This window comes from Erythranthe guttata, chromosome 3 (assembly GCF_056151865.1).
Source record: "Erythranthe guttata isolate IM_541 chromosome 3, IM_541, whole genome shotgun sequence".
NCBI lineage: Eukaryota > Viridiplantae > Streptophyta > Magnoliopsida > Lamiales > Phrymaceae > Erythranthe > Erythranthe guttata.
This window is the reverse complement of record NC_142535.1, coordinates 15,177,240-15,191,450: the sequence shown is the minus strand read 5'-3', so window position 1 is coordinate 15,191,450 and position 14,211 is coordinate 15,177,240. Positions and strand designations below refer to the sequence as shown.

The 14,211-nt window shown below is 36.4% G+C and overlaps 3 protein-coding genes across 3 annotated transcripts; 2 read left to right on the top strand and 1 right to left on the bottom strand.

Moving 5' to 3' along the window:
* Window positions 1-18: 18 nt before the first annotated feature.
* Window positions 19-2,469, top strand: DIM1A (Ribosomal RNA adenine dimethylase family protein). The gene is made up of 3 exons (XM_088815630.1): window positions 19-686; window positions 999-1,326; window positions 1,532-2,469. Exons 2-3 carry the CDS (start codon window positions 1,024-1,026, stop codon window positions 2,279-2,281), a joined length of 1,053 nt encoding a protein of 350 aa, XP_088671756.1. The 5' UTR covers window positions 19-686; window positions 999-1,023; the 3' UTR covers window positions 2,282-2,469.
* A 48-nt stretch (window positions 2,470-2,517) lies between these two features.
* Window positions 2,518-6,795, bottom strand: LOC105966337 (Peptide chain release factor 2). Its single transcript, XM_088815629.1, has 7 exons — window positions 6,279-6,795; window positions 5,457-5,669; window positions 4,769-4,870; window positions 4,439-4,576; window positions 3,210-3,514; window positions 2,961-3,114; window positions 2,518-2,878 (listed from the first exon to the last, which is right to left on the bottom strand). The coding sequence occupies exons 1-7, from the start codon at window positions 6,669-6,671 to the stop codon at window positions 2,750-2,752; spliced, it is 1,434 nt and encodes a 477-aa protein (XP_088671755.1). The 5' UTR covers window positions 6,672-6,795; the 3' UTR covers window positions 2,518-2,749.
* A 1,069-nt stretch (window positions 6,796-7,864) lies between these two features.
* On the top strand, window positions 7,865-13,498 carry LOC105965981 (flavodoxin family protein / radical SAM domain-containing protein). Its single transcript, XM_012990527.2, has 8 exons — window positions 7,865-9,301; window positions 9,749-9,864; window positions 10,251-10,426; window positions 10,587-10,777; window positions 10,889-10,975; window positions 11,866-12,023; window positions 12,123-12,333; window positions 13,049-13,498. Exons 1-8 carry the CDS (start codon window positions 8,399-8,401, stop codon window positions 13,193-13,195), a joined length of 1,989 nt encoding a protein of 662 aa, XP_012845981.2. The 5' UTR covers window positions 7,865-8,398; the 3' UTR covers window positions 13,196-13,498.
* The last annotated feature ends 713 nt before the right edge of the window (window positions 13,499-14,211 follow it).

The window sequence follows — 14,211 nt, the reverse complement described above, 5'->3', positions numbered from 1 at the left end:
CTACAATCTGATATTTACAAGCCAAAAGACATCTTATGATCATCTTGTTTCAAAATGTGGAACTCGAATGGGGTAAAACGGGTACAAACTGGAGAATATTCCACATAATCTAGAATTTTCTACTGCAAGGGTGGACGTTAAGAAAATTCATAATTGAAGGGGATGAGTGCGATTGATTAAACATGAGAGATTTTTTCATAATTTGACTTTTACCTCAGGGGTGGCCGTAATTTACCTCTATTAAAAGGACAAGGGGGCCATGTGCACAAAATTCAAACTACATGTGTTTATATTGAAAAATCAAACCACATTGGGTAAATTGCTATTTACCCTTTTCTTTAATGGGCTTGTATTGGACCTACTCATTACTATATGATTTAATTTTGGATCAAAATATAAAAAATAAGCCCATTATGAAAAAATATACAAAACCCTTGCAAAAACTATAAACACCATTAATTTTGTCACAAAATCCCCATTATACCCTCAAACAAAATATATACAGGATTCTAAAATCTGGGCTGTTGATTCACTTTCAAGGTTTATAAGAAAATCAACTAGTACTGCGGCGAGCGGCGGCGGCTTAGGTGGCGGTGGTCTGCAGGAAGAAGAAACACAAGAGATTTAGGGTTTCGGATTTTCTGGTTAATTTTTCCGTTTGCTACTCAGCTTTCGACACAAAAAAGGTACCTTTTTTTTTTCCTCACCTTATGACAGATTTTGTTGTGTTTTTTCATGTATTTTGATTGATTAGATGCAGCCATGTAACTTAATTTAATTTTCATTATTTGATTTTTCAGAATGTTTTATGTTTTTCAATAATTTCAATTTTTCTTCAGAAATTGCTTGTTTCGAGATGCATGTGTAGTTAATTCGGTTGATTAATCTTACGCGAGTAATCGGAATTTGAAGAATTTTCAGTTATTCGGAGAATTATTTGAAATCATGTGTTGGAATTTAGAACTCATATTAGCTTTTCTTGCCCTAATACTATCAAGGTTGTGATTGTGCGGCTGTGTTACTATGGCTGGAGGCAAATTTAAGAAGGAGAAGCCGCCCGGCGGCGCTCATTTTCAGGGAGGAATTCCATTCCACAAGTCGAAAGGCCAACACATACTGAAAAATCCACTCTTGGTTGACTCGATTGTTCAGAAATCCGGCATTAAATCTACTGATATTATTCTCGAGATCGGTCCGGGTACTGGTAATCTCACGAAGAAGCTTCTAGAAGCTGGAAAATCCGTGATTGCTGTGGAGCTCGATCCACGTATGGTGCTCGAGCTGCAACGCCGTTTCCAAGGAACTCCCTTCTCCAGTCGGTTGAAGGTGATTAACATTTTTATTTATTTATTTTGCTGAAATTTTTTGTTGATTAAGGTTTGATGGTCTATAGGTGTGTTTAACTGAATTGAATTTATAGAAATTCAAGTGTTGTTCTGTGAAAGTTACGAGAGCCCGATTCTGCGTAAAGGATTCGATTTTATTGAAATTGGATGAATAATCATTTTACTGAAAAAAAATCCTTCCACAGGTTATACAAGGAGATGTCCTAAAATGCGATCTCCCGTACTTCGACATTTGCGTAGCAAACATCCCGTACCAAATCTCCTCCCCGCTCACATTCAAATTATTAGCCCACCGCCCTTTATTCAGATGCGCAGTAATCATGTTCCAACGCGAATTCGCCATGAGGCTGGTGGCTCAGCCGGGCGATTCCCTCTACTGCCGCCTCTCGGTCAACACTCAGCTACTATCTCGAGTCAACCATCTCTTGAAAGTGGGGCGGAACAATTTCAGGCCCCCACCGAAAGTCGACTCCTCTGTGGTCAGAATCGAGCCACGCAAGCCGCTCCCTCCGGTCAACTTCAAGGAGTGGGATGGCTTGGTTCGTATATGCTTCAACCGTAAGAACAAGACTCTGGGCGCTCTGTTCAGGCAAAAGACCGTTCTTAATATGCTGGAGAAGAATTACAAGACTTTGCAGGCTTTACAGCTCACGCCTGAAGATTTTTCGGCCGACGCAGAAATGGCCGTTTGTGTGTCTGCTTTAGGCGACACACTTGGCGACATGAATATGGATAAAGATGAAGACGAAGATGATGATGAAGATGAAGAAATGGAGATTGATGATAAAGATGCGAAGTCGAATGCTTTTAAAGAGAAGGTTTTGAGCGTACTCAAGCTAGGAGGTTTTGAAGATAAACGGTCTTCGAAGCTCGCACAGGCGGATTTTATGCACCTTCTTTCTTTATTTAATAAGGCTGGTATTCATTTTTCTTAGTGAGTTTCACCAAATTGTTTGGTATTATCCTTTTTTTTTTTTTTTTCCCTCCTCAATATAATGACTTATGTTTTTTACTTTCTTTTTTGAAGTATTTATTCCTTAATTTAATGTATTTGAAGTGTTCTATGATTTGATGTTGTTGCAAATAGTTATTTTCTTAGAAATGCAACCAGCTTTTGAAGAAATTTTCATTTTCTTGATGGGGTTGCGGTTTTGGTTGCGGCTCGTAGAACTGGATAATGTTTACGCAATGTATAAATGTTGTCGTAAAATTTGAAGCAATAACACAAAAAAGCACAAAATACGAAATAAAACGAAATTATAAAAAAATTAACCAGTATAATTGGTTGCTATTTCATAATATTAACTTCACCCTGTTAACTGAGAGAGAGTTCATATTGCTATTAGAACAAGATCTAGTTATTCCAAACATGATCAATGTTAGATTAAGAGGTGGTCTTGATCTTAATCTTCGTGTTTGTCCAAAGCGGCAGATAGAAAACTCAAGATAAAGCCATCAAGATCACCTTCAAGGACAGAATCGGGATCAGAAACCTCATAGTCGGTTCGATGATCCTTCACCATTCTGTAAGGCTGCCAACAAAAAATACGTAAATTAAATAACGGCATTTGTAAAGTATTTTAATAATAACTAGAGGTCGAATGCAATACATACATGAAGCACATAAGACCGTATTTGGCTGCCGAAATTTATATCTGTGAGGGACTGATTGTGCTCTGCGTTTATCTTGGCTTGTCTTTCCATTTCAAGTTGGTCCAAACGAGACTGAAGCACAGCCATTGCAGAAGACCTGTTCTGATGCTGTGACCTGTTAAAAACCAAAAACTGGTGAGTTTGACCTATTAAATATTAATGGTTTTTTAATTAAAAAAACGAAGAAAAAAAAATAAGGATTCGGTTTACCTTTCATTTTGACAAGAGGCAGTGACTCCAGTAGGAATGTGAGTGATCCTGATAGCACTCTCGGTACAATTGACACTCTGACCCCCAGCCCCACCTGACCGAAAGCGGTCGATCCTTAAATCAGACTCGTTTATTTGAACATGGGAAAATTCATCTCCAAGAATTGGAATTACTGCTACAGAAGCAAATGAAGTGTGCCTGCGCTTATTGCTGTCGAATGGAGAGATACGTACTAAACGGTGTGCACCAACTTCTGCTTTCGCATATCCAAATGCATACTCCCCGTCAACTCTTATTGTAGCTCTCTAATACACCAAAAATGAACATCATAACATAGGAAATAGGTAAAATGGTTCAATAATTTTCAAAAACAGGTCAAGGTATGTAATAATGAAGTGATTCACCTCAATTTTTTTAAATGCACATCTTGTAACATTGTCCAGCAGTGTATGTCTATTTAGCAATGAAGATATACGACATGTATATCGTATCGTGTATAAATTTATCATATGATAATTTTTGTATAACGACTAATACTAAGGCCTCGTTTGGTTGTCACTTGTCAAGATAAAATTAGCCAAGATAATATTAAATAATCTAATGAAAACCCAACTGTTTTATTGGAAGGTCCAACAAAAAAGCTCACTAAAAGGCATGATAAGACATGATAACATAATATTTATGGGTCAACCCGGGAAGTTATTGGGTTTACCAAACATCAAACAAAGTTCAATTATTTAGTTAATCATGGCTAATCTCCCCAACCAAACGAAGCCTAAAGCCTTGTTTGAGAATTATGATTATGCTGATAAACAATATAATCAAGTTTTGTCGATATTTGGGGTTTAGGTTTCAGCCCATGATTAAACAAAACGGGCCTGGGTTTTGATCGAGCGTATTAAGGATATCTAGTCCAAACTCAACCCCTATTATTAAACAACCCTGTGAAGGATATTACCCAATATAAGGATTGTATAATCACAAATTCCAAACATGAGGTAGTTACATAATAAAATTATCACGGTCTTAACAAATTCAATCAATCTTATCAATCCCATCAACATTCTCAAACGAGGACAAAGGATAACAAGAATCGAGAGCTGATACTAAGGAGACTTATTGGTTGGGCAGAAGCATGTATATGTGTTCACACACACACTTCTCATGATCGAAATTATCAGTAAAAAACAAAAGAAAAAAAAAAGAAACGGGCTTTTAAGAACATGTACCTTGATTCCTGCCAACTCACCAGGCATTTCATCTACAATGGTAACCCGAAAGCCACGACCTTCAGCCCACTTTTTGTACATCTGCATGACCATTGAAGCCCAGTCCATACTCTCAGTACCACCAGCTCCAGCTTGAACCTATAGTTGGTCGCAAAAAAGTGGTATGAACAAATAGGTAGACTGAAATGAAACCCCATCAAGAATTTGTAGTTTTTATCCAACGCTAAGCAAAGGATAAATACAATATATATATATATATATATATATATATATATATATATATATATATATATATATATAGTGGACTGAGATTTGTAATGTATAATTCACCTCTATGAAGCAGGAGCAAGGGTCTTGCTCCCCAGATAACAACGCTTCGAGCTCTTTTTCTTTGAGGTGTCTTCTTAGTGTAAGTAAAGCTTCCAACGATTCCTGAAATTTGACGAAAGTTTAGATTATCCCATATAAAAACAAAACACATGTAAACATATTATAGAGATTGCGGATCAAAGAGATGTTTCCTTGTCTCCCGTCAACTTGAAACTCACAAGATCAACGGCTTAGAATGTTACTTCCATATGTGACTGTATTTAAGAAAAAAAAATAGATCATGACGGAAGTTTTAAAGCTTCATAACCATGAAGAACGCAATTTTGCTCATTTGTGACAAGCATTACCATTACCATATATCATATACTTTACTGCACATTAGATTGCTACCAAAACATATTAACAATGTATACCCTTCTTAAGAAATATCTCCATACATTCAGGCCTTATTATTAACGAAACCCTCATCAGAAGGTGGAAACTCTATTTTAGAAATAACACATTTCCATTTCAACAGTTGTTTTCGAGATTTTACCAAACATAGGGGAAAAGTCTAGAAATTCCATTATTAGAAGTCAAGAAATATATATAAATAGAACAGCATCACACTATCCTGGAGTAGGACTAATGCAAAAGCACTTGAAAATAGGAAGACGTGCCTAGAAAGAGAAAATTTTGGGGGGCCCACCGATTCCAATTCAGCGTCGTTCTCTTCACGAGAAAGCTTTATCATATCAATATGTTCAAATAGCTGTTGCTCGAAAGCATTGACCTCCTTCATTTTCCCCATAATTGAACCGTGCTCGCGGCTTATCTTTCCAGCATGTGCGGGGTCGTTCCATAGGTCAGGCTTATTCAACTGCTCTGATAATATCTCCAGCTTAGGAATCAACTTTTTCCACTGCACCCAAAAAATAAAGAGAAAATCAATTGTCATTAAGAACCTATACTTAACTGATAACATTAACTTAGATCAGTACAAAACCACACAGAAAACCAATGTCAAATACTTAAACTACTTAAATATCTTTAGTGTTTCATTTTCCACCACGCCACTCTAACAAGCAAAGCAGAAGTTTCTGCCATAACACGGTGAAATTTCAAACCTACATCTATTAGGAGCCGTAAAGCTCTTATACCCTACTCTTCCATTGCATCCATTCATTCATTCATAATTACGTACAATTAGAAAATTCTATAGATGTATATAAAGCAAATCGTACTTTTTTTATTAAGAGAGGAAGAACACGACAACAGCTTGGCATTCCAAGAAAATTAAACTCCACTAATCAAAAAACCACAAAAGCACTGCAACAACTTACACATTCCCAAATAATTAAACTTTTAATCGTCAACAAAGACAGATGGGGCATTGCGGCAAATATCGTACACGCATATATACAACACCAATAACAATTATGATCCATAACATTTTGTGAAACTAAAAATCTACGAAACATCAATTAAATCCGATCACACAGGGTAAGATATTCGAATCAGGAAAACGTACTCGAAGACGTTTCTTGATCAAGTGAATTGACTGAGCAATGGAAGAGGCGTGGCTCTTCCAATCACTCTCTTCTTCTTCATAAATAACCCAACCATTTGCAATAATTCCTTCCACCGTCAGCCCATCGGAATTGGATGCCTCAACAGCAGCTTGTGAGCTCCATAAACGTAATCCACATCGAAACCTCCAATTTTCATCGTAATACGAAGGAAAACCCTTGTGTTTCTCGACCAAAGATGTATCTGAAACTGATTGATTATGAATTGGAATCGAGAACTTGCGAAAATGGGGATTGGAGAAAGATGGGAATAATCGGTTGAATAAACGGATTCGGAGGGTGGGATTGTGGATTGAATTGCTACTGCGTAATCTTTTCAGAATCAGAGATGACATTTTTTCGAATGATTTTTATGCAATTGATCATGAAATCATTTTGGGTGTGGAATTTGGGATGGTTTGAGGTTCAGGAAGGGTTTATGGCAGTTGCAGAATTGGGCAGAATAGGGCAAAATGTTGTAATGGAATTTAAATTCGGGAACAAATTCAATTTTCATCCCTCAAGTTTGCACTGATTTCACATACGGTCCCATATGCTTATAAAAACACATTTGGTCCCTCGTGTTTCAAAAATTCAACACTTTTAACCCTTTTCGTTAATTTTCTGTTAATCAAGTTTGTGCCATTTACTGCCTTAACTGACGGACTAACGGTAAATTGACGGAAATGACAAAAAATGTTGAACTATTGATACATGAAGAACAAAATGTGTTTTTCGTGAATATGGAGAACCAAATGCGAAATCGATGCAAAATTAAGGGATGCAAAACTGTATTTTTTTTGTTTAAATTCCGATATATATTCGCAAATTGAATGACAAATTGATTTTTCTATTTGCCAAGGAATTGTAAATCGTAAAAAAACAAATATATTCAAGATTATTAAAATAGAAATACACACACATACATAGACAATGATATTATTATAAGTAACAAAACATCTTTTTTCTCATTAAAAAAAAAAAAAAAAAAAACATCAAAATTTTATATTTTGTATTTGAATTATGTAAGGAAATATTTATATATTAAGACTCTAATCTAATATATAAATTTATATACATACATATATATGTTTTAATAATTTCCAAGAACTATAATTGCGATGAGTGGCAGTTCAATTATTACTTGGTGAGTTTCATTTATGTAATTATTTGGTTAGTGGAAATTATGTAATTACTTGGTGCGTGACAATTATATAATTACTGTAAAATGCAGTCGTATAATTATTTGTTGAGTGACGGTTTTGTAATTACTTATTGAGTGTCAATTCTGTGTTATGCCATTGTTAGTGCCAAGACCCTAGAATAGTGAACATCAAGTGAAGAGCCACCCTCCGGGAACGTCGAATTACTTAATGAGTGTCAGATATGTAATTATTGTCTGTGTGTATATGTGTATACATATATGTGTGTTAAAAATGTGAGTATGAGTTGTGTGAAAAGTGTGTGAGCGTGAAAAGTGTCTTAGAGTGTGCGCGTCAAAAGTGTGTATGAGTGTATATGTGTGTCAAATGTGTGGGTGGGTATGTTTGTGAAAATGTGTTGGAATGTGTATGTGAGCGGCCCTAAATATGTGTTAGTGTGCAAGTTAAATATAATAGAATTAGAATTACATAAATTAAGATATTATGAAATGTATCAATGTGGATCATATCTAAAACGGTCCAAATCCGATTCACTTTGAATTCGTTCATTGATTTTTGTTACAATTCTTTTTTAATTCGATCCACATGGATCCGCACCGGATCCAGTCCAAGTTGAGTAAAATTGCCTCCCCTAAATACGATGGAGTAACTCTTTTTTTTACGAACATGGACAACCAAATGTAAAATCTAGGTAAACTTCAGGGACGAAAATGTAATTTTCACAAACAATTTCAGAAAACAATCAAAAGAAAAAACAGCAGCAGCTAAAACGGGAAGCGCAAACGGCAAAACCCCAACGCCGCCAGCGATTGAAGAACAATCAAAAACCTCCCCACCTTCATCACTCACTGCAAATGCCGGCGACGATTTTCTCCTAATTCCCGCCGGAATAAAAAGAAAATCGGAATCAATTTCCAATCATGCCCCTACCCACCCCACCCTCCCGCCTCACTATCTTCACCCTCCTCTCCGCCACAGCCACCATCTACTTCCTCTACAAGTCGCGCCACCGCCAGCGCAAGCTCCTCACGCGCCTCCGTCAGGTCCTCACAAAGCCGCAGTCGGGAAACCCTAACCCCGCCACTCCTCCGAAGAGAGGCAAACTGTTCTTCCTATCCGAAACCAACACCTCCAAACGTCTGGCGCAGCGCCTCCACGAGCTCCTAACCCTCAACGGCCTGTCGTTCGATCTCGTCGATCCTAAAGACTACGAGCCGGAGGATTTATGCAGAGAAACCCTTGTTTTGATCGTTGCTTCCACCTGGGAAAACGGTGGCGCCCCTGGAAATGGGGCATTTCTGGTGAATTGGTTGGCCGAGAGCGCGGAAGATTTTAGGGTTGGGGCGCTTGTGCTGAAGGAATGCAGATACGCTGTTTTTGGGGTTGGGAGTAGGAGTTATGGGGAGACTTACAATGCCGTGGCGAGGGGCGTTTCGGTAAAGTTGCGGAAGCTTGGGGCTGGTGAGCTGGTGGAGTTGGGGGAGGGGGATGTGGATGAAGGAGATTTGGATGAGATTTTTGATCAATGGAGTAAGAAAGTTGTTGGGGTTTTGAATGGTAATTTAGGCGAAAATGAGGGGCCTTCTGATAATTGTGAGGTTGCGAGTGAAAGTGAAGGTGAAGAAGGTGAGTATAGTGAGGAAGATGATGAAGATGAGGAGGTTGAAGAGAATGGCGTTGTTGATCTCGAGGACATTGCTGGAAAAGGGCCTTCTAGAAAATCAGGGGCCGTAGTTAAGGCTAATGGAAAAGTGAATGGACAGGTGTCAAATGGGGTGAAAGAAATGGTGACGCCAGTCATACGGGCGAATTTAGAGAAACAGGTACAACGTGTTGACTAATTCAGATAGCTTAGCAACTCTATGTTCTTTTTATATGTCATTTATATTGAATTGGAGTTGATGGTGTAAATGCAATAAGGTTTGTGTGTAATGGTGATCGTAAAAATAATTAGCGGTTAGCATATTATTGCCTTGATATCTTATTGAACTCTAAAGTGTAATCTTCTTATATTCCTCTATGCGAGATCATTGAAATTATGTCATGTTCTGTTTGTTCCCTTCTTTATTTTTCTCGTGTCAGGAAAAATCAGATAGTTTAATGCCAAAAAAAATTACGGGGAACTGAATGGGATTTAACTTAGAAACCAGACAACTTAGTAGTTTTTAGTTCCCTATTTCTATGCCGACGCTTTATGTATTATGGTTGTTTCTTGCACCGTACTTATATTCCATAGGCAATTTTTGTTAACTAGCTGATGTTTTTGACAGGGCTATAAAATCATTGGCTCTCACAGTGGGGTTAAAATCTGTAGATGGACCAAGTCTCAGCTTAGAGGGCGTGGAGGTTGTTATAAGCACTCATTTTATGGCATTGAGAGCCACAGGTATAAGTTATCTTGCTTGTGTTATAGGCTTATATCATAAAACATCGAGTAACTCTGTAATTTTGGTGAGTATTTGTATGTTCTGATGTTAAGTTCTTTATCGTTACTATTGATCACCAGTAAGGTTACAGCTATTTGATTTGCAAATGTACTTTTATTTGTTCATTCTTTCAGTCGAAAAAAAATTTAGTTAATAGGTCTATTTACTCTGGAAAAGAGTTGTGGCATTACATACAGCTCTTATTTAAGTCAGAGTAGTTGTACAAATAGGTGGCACCTGTATCTTTGTCTGATATATAACCCTCTTGGCTTTTTATTATTTTAACAATAAAATTAAAATATCTTTTTTCTCCATTTTCAACCTGGATTACCTTGCACTTCTGTAGGTGCATGGAGGCAACCCCAAGTTTAGCATGTGCCAACAAATGTGTGTTTTGTTGGAGACATCACACAAATCCAGTGGGGAAAAATTGGCAGTGGAAGATGGATGATCCACTGGTCATCGTCGACACTGCAATTGATTTACATACAAAAATGATTAAGCAGATGAAAGGAGTTCCAGGTATTTTTGATAAGTTCGTTTTGAAGCACCAATTGCTTTCAACAAAATCTTTCAATTTCGTATTATACTTTTCAACTGAAATTAGTTTTTTTTTTTTTTTTTTTTTTTTTTAATATTTATTTTTTCTGCTCATTATTCATGTTTTTTCACAATTATGCAGGGGTAAAAGCAGAGCTTTTAGCAGAGGGTCTTTCTCCTAGACATTGTGCCTTGTCACTTGTCGGTGAACCTATCATGTACCCGGAGATCAATTCTCTTGTAGATGAGCTACACAAGAGGCGAATCTCAACTTTTCTCGTGACAAATGCACAGTTCCCTGATAAAATTAAGTTGCTAAGACCTATTACACAGGTCTGCACTTTCTTTCTTTCTGTTGCAATTAAATGTGTATTAAGAACATAAATGTGAACAGCATGAAAGCCTGGAGACTAGTTCTAACACATCTCTTTGTGGATCATGCAGTTGTATGTTAGTGTAGATGCTGCAACCAAGGATAGCTTGAAAGCAATTGATAGACCTCTGTTTGGGGACTTTTGGGAGAGATTTGTCGTAAGTAACTCTCTTAAAACAGGCACAATTATCTCATTTACAGTTGTCTTACTATGATGAATTCTGGTCTGGCCTTTTAGACTGCGAAGACACTATTTGGGATTTACATTTTCCACTTAACACTTAACTAGAAGTGGTAATTATTCCACGTAACACTCCCATCCTGGAACTATCTCGTTAACGTTCGATATCTGTTTCTTATATAGGATACTTGTATATGCAAATATATGAATAACATTAGTAGTTTCATATATCCATTAATGTAAACATTTGAAGAAAACTTTTTAGATTTTTTAAAAATCATAAATGGATCTACGGTTTAAGGCCCACACATGCTGGGTTTCGAATAATTACGGATATTGAGATTTGACCCACACCCATCGCCCTGTCTGCTTGAAACAAAAAGCGGAGGTTCTTTCGGATAGTAGTTATTGATAGTTAATTTTTTCTGTATAATGAAGTAAAAGTACAAAAAGATTCCGTTCACAAATTTTTGCTTTATACAATATGGTTTCAGCCTTTTGTCTTTATTTTGATTTATGTTGGTATCACATGAGTCAAAATGATTTAGAATAATAACCTTGCCTATCACGTGATTCTTCAGATGATAGATTTTGCAGCTTCTATTTCATAATCCACGTCATGTAATCAACCATTATTTTTTTTCCTTGCTGTGTGCACACACTCTTTTTGCAATAAGGAATATCTGTCTAGTATGTTTGTTCTCCCAACATTACTTGAAAGTTGCTATATGTCCATGGTTATAGATCGTCAAGTCATATTTATAGGCAATGGGCCTTATATTTATAATATTCTTACTTTGCTACGTTTTACTTTATTCAATCGTATTTTGGTTGGCCTAGCATGTCTAAGTTGAGGTACTTAATCAGGACTCTTTGAAAGCCCTAAAAGATAAACAACAGCGAACTGTCTATCGCTTGACATTGGTCAAAGGATGGAATACAGAAGATCTAGATGCCTATTCCAGCTTATTCGATGTCGGAGTTCCTGATTTTATCGAAATCAAAGGTGTTACATACTGTGGATCGTAAGATTTCTTGCCTGCTATTCATCTTTCATGTGTCTTTTCTTTTCTGTTTTCTAAATTTGTGATGCACTGGTTAAACCATGGTTAACTCTGTCACAGGTCAGCAACTTCAAAATTAACCATGGAGAATGTACCATGGCATGCTGATGTAAAAGAATTTTCCGAAGCGTTGGCTCAGAAGAGCAATGGGGCTTATGAGGTTGCTTGTGAGCACGTACACTCATGCTGTGTTCTTCTGGCTAAAGTTGAGAAATTTAAAGTCGATGGTGAATGGTATACATGGATAGACTATGACAAGTTCCATGACCTGGTTTGTGATTTTCCTCTCTTCTTTTTTCCTTTTAATGTTATTTAACGTCAATGTAGTTAAAATCGAGATCTAAATCGTAAAATCGTAAGACTTTAAGATTTTAGACACTGAAAGGGAGTAAGATCGCACTAAAATCGCAGGTGCCTTAAAATCGTGAGAAATCGCTTCAAAATCGTTAAAATCGTTAAAAACGCGATTTTAGTGCGATTTTGGCGATTTTGGTTTTTGTCAACAATTGGGCCGAAATTTTGGATTTTGGCCTCAGAAATTCAGTTTTTTAACTAAAATTTTTTAGCCGATTACCAAATAATCCAAAATATATAAAGCCCAGCCCTGCCCTAAAATAACAATCTATCACGACGAGAAGAAAATACTTCTCTTCTGCTAAAAAAACATCCAGCGGTTGTGAGTGTCCAGTTTCAGTTATCTTATGTTAGACTATGTTTAATTAATGTTGGAATGTTTTATATTCTTTAGGACATTTTATGTATATTATGACTTATTTTATTTGTGTTACGGGTGTTTTCTAAGTAGTAAGTACTAAATATATTTATTTTACAATACATGTAAAATCTTACGATTTTACGATCCGATTTTACGTTTCCGATTTTACTACCCCTCTCCGATTTCACTTAAAATCTCGATTTTGACTACCTTGTTTAACGTTACTCGTCGTTTGTTGATTTTATTTTATTTTTCGATTTTGAAACTGAAGGTGGCAGCTGGAGAACCTTTTACGAGTAAGGACTACATGGCTCGTACACCATCATGGGCAGTGTATGGAGCAGAAGAAGGTGGATTCGATCCACAGCAATCTCGTTTTAGAAAAGAGCGTCGTCATCCTAATAAAACTGCAAACTGAGCAGGTGTGTTTTTTTTAATTTTGCCTAGATGAGATATTTTTTTAATGGCTCAAGTGGCTAAAACCATTTTATCTTATACGCGAGATTTTGCTATTTTATCTACTAGGCATAGTTGTTGGTGCTTAATTTTTCTTCTCTTTACCTGTTGACCCCGAAGGAATTTTGTTATTTTTATATGTTGCTGTATATTGGTATTTCTATGTTATATCTACTTGGAAAACCATGAATTATGTATCGGCTATTTCTGCTCCTTTTCAGAAGGACAGTTTCGAACTTATATAGAAAAATGATGCTTAGTATAATCGAATATGCAACACTTGTCTGTTTATTTTTATGTTTTAGATGAGGTGATAAGAGAGAGTTAATGTTTGAGATGGTTGAAATAGTGAACTCATACTTTTTTGTATCAGTACTTATTTTTTATATTTATTAAATATTTGATTACTAGTGTGGTTTTTTTAGAATGAAAAATGCCGCACATACAGAAATACCAACAACATACAGAAAATACCTTTAGGCCTTGTTTGGTTGGGGAGATTAGTCATTATTAACTAAATAATTGGACTTTGTTTGATGTTTGGTATCCCAATAATATGCCAGGTCGACCCACAAATATTATGTTATCACGACTTATCTTGCCTATCAGGGAGTTCTTTTGTTGGACTTCTCGGGATTCAATAAAACAATTGGGTTTCCATTAGATTATTTATCTTAGCTATTCTTATCTTACCAACCAAACGAGGCTTTAGAGTTGTTTCCCCCCTCCTTTTCTAATTGCAAGAGTCAATCATTGACATCAATCCTAGAACCCATACCACTATTCATTTACAATATATACAATAGATATTAAAGAGAAAAAACAGATAAGAAACCATATATAGTACAAAATTACAGTATTACAAGATGATAGTTAACCTATATCAGCTGCTTTTTGTGGGCTTGCTTTTCCTCCTAGTTCTGCTTCTCCTTTGTGCAAACTGCTTCTGCTTTGTTGATACTTTATCTTCTAATTTAA

What these genes read in the sequence shown, in the direction of transcription:
- LOC105966337 (XM_088815629.1), bottom strand. Translation starts at nt 6,671, where the DNA reads ATGTCATCTCTGATTCTGAAAAGATTACGCAGTAGCAATTCAATCCAC. An exon ending in TGATCAAGAAACGTCTTCGA is followed by an intron (nt 5,670 to 6,278) that starts GTACGTTTTCCT and finishes TTTTGGGTGCAG; the next exon opens with TGGAAAAAGTTGATTCCTAA. An exon ending in GTGAGTTGGCAGGAATCAAG is followed by an intron (nt 3,515 to 4,438) that starts GTACATGTTCTT and finishes TTGGTGTATTAG; the next exon opens with AGAGCTACAATAAGAGTTGA.
- DIM1A (XM_088815630.1), top strand. Translation starts at nt 1,024, where the DNA reads ATGGCTGGAGGCAAATTTAAGAAGGAGAAGCCGCCCGGCGGCGCTCAT. An exon ending in CCTTCTCCAGTCGGTTGAAG is followed by an intron (nt 1,327 to 1,531) that starts GTGATTAACATT and finishes ATCCTTCCACAG; the next exon opens with GTTATACAAGGAGATGTCCT.
- LOC105965981 (XM_012990527.2), top strand. Translation starts at nt 8,399, where the DNA reads ATGCCCCTACCCACCCCACCCTCCCGCCTCACTATCTTCACCCTCCTC. An exon ending in GCAGATGAAAGGAGTTCCAG is followed by an intron (nt 10,427 to 10,586) that starts GTATTTTTGATA and finishes ACAATTATGCAG; the next exon opens with GGGTAAAAGCAGAGCTTTTA. An exon ending in ACTTTTGGGAGAGATTTGTC is followed by an intron (nt 10,976 to 11,865) that starts GTAAGTAACTCT and finishes GTACTTAATCAG; the next exon opens with GACTCTTTGAAAGCCCTAAA.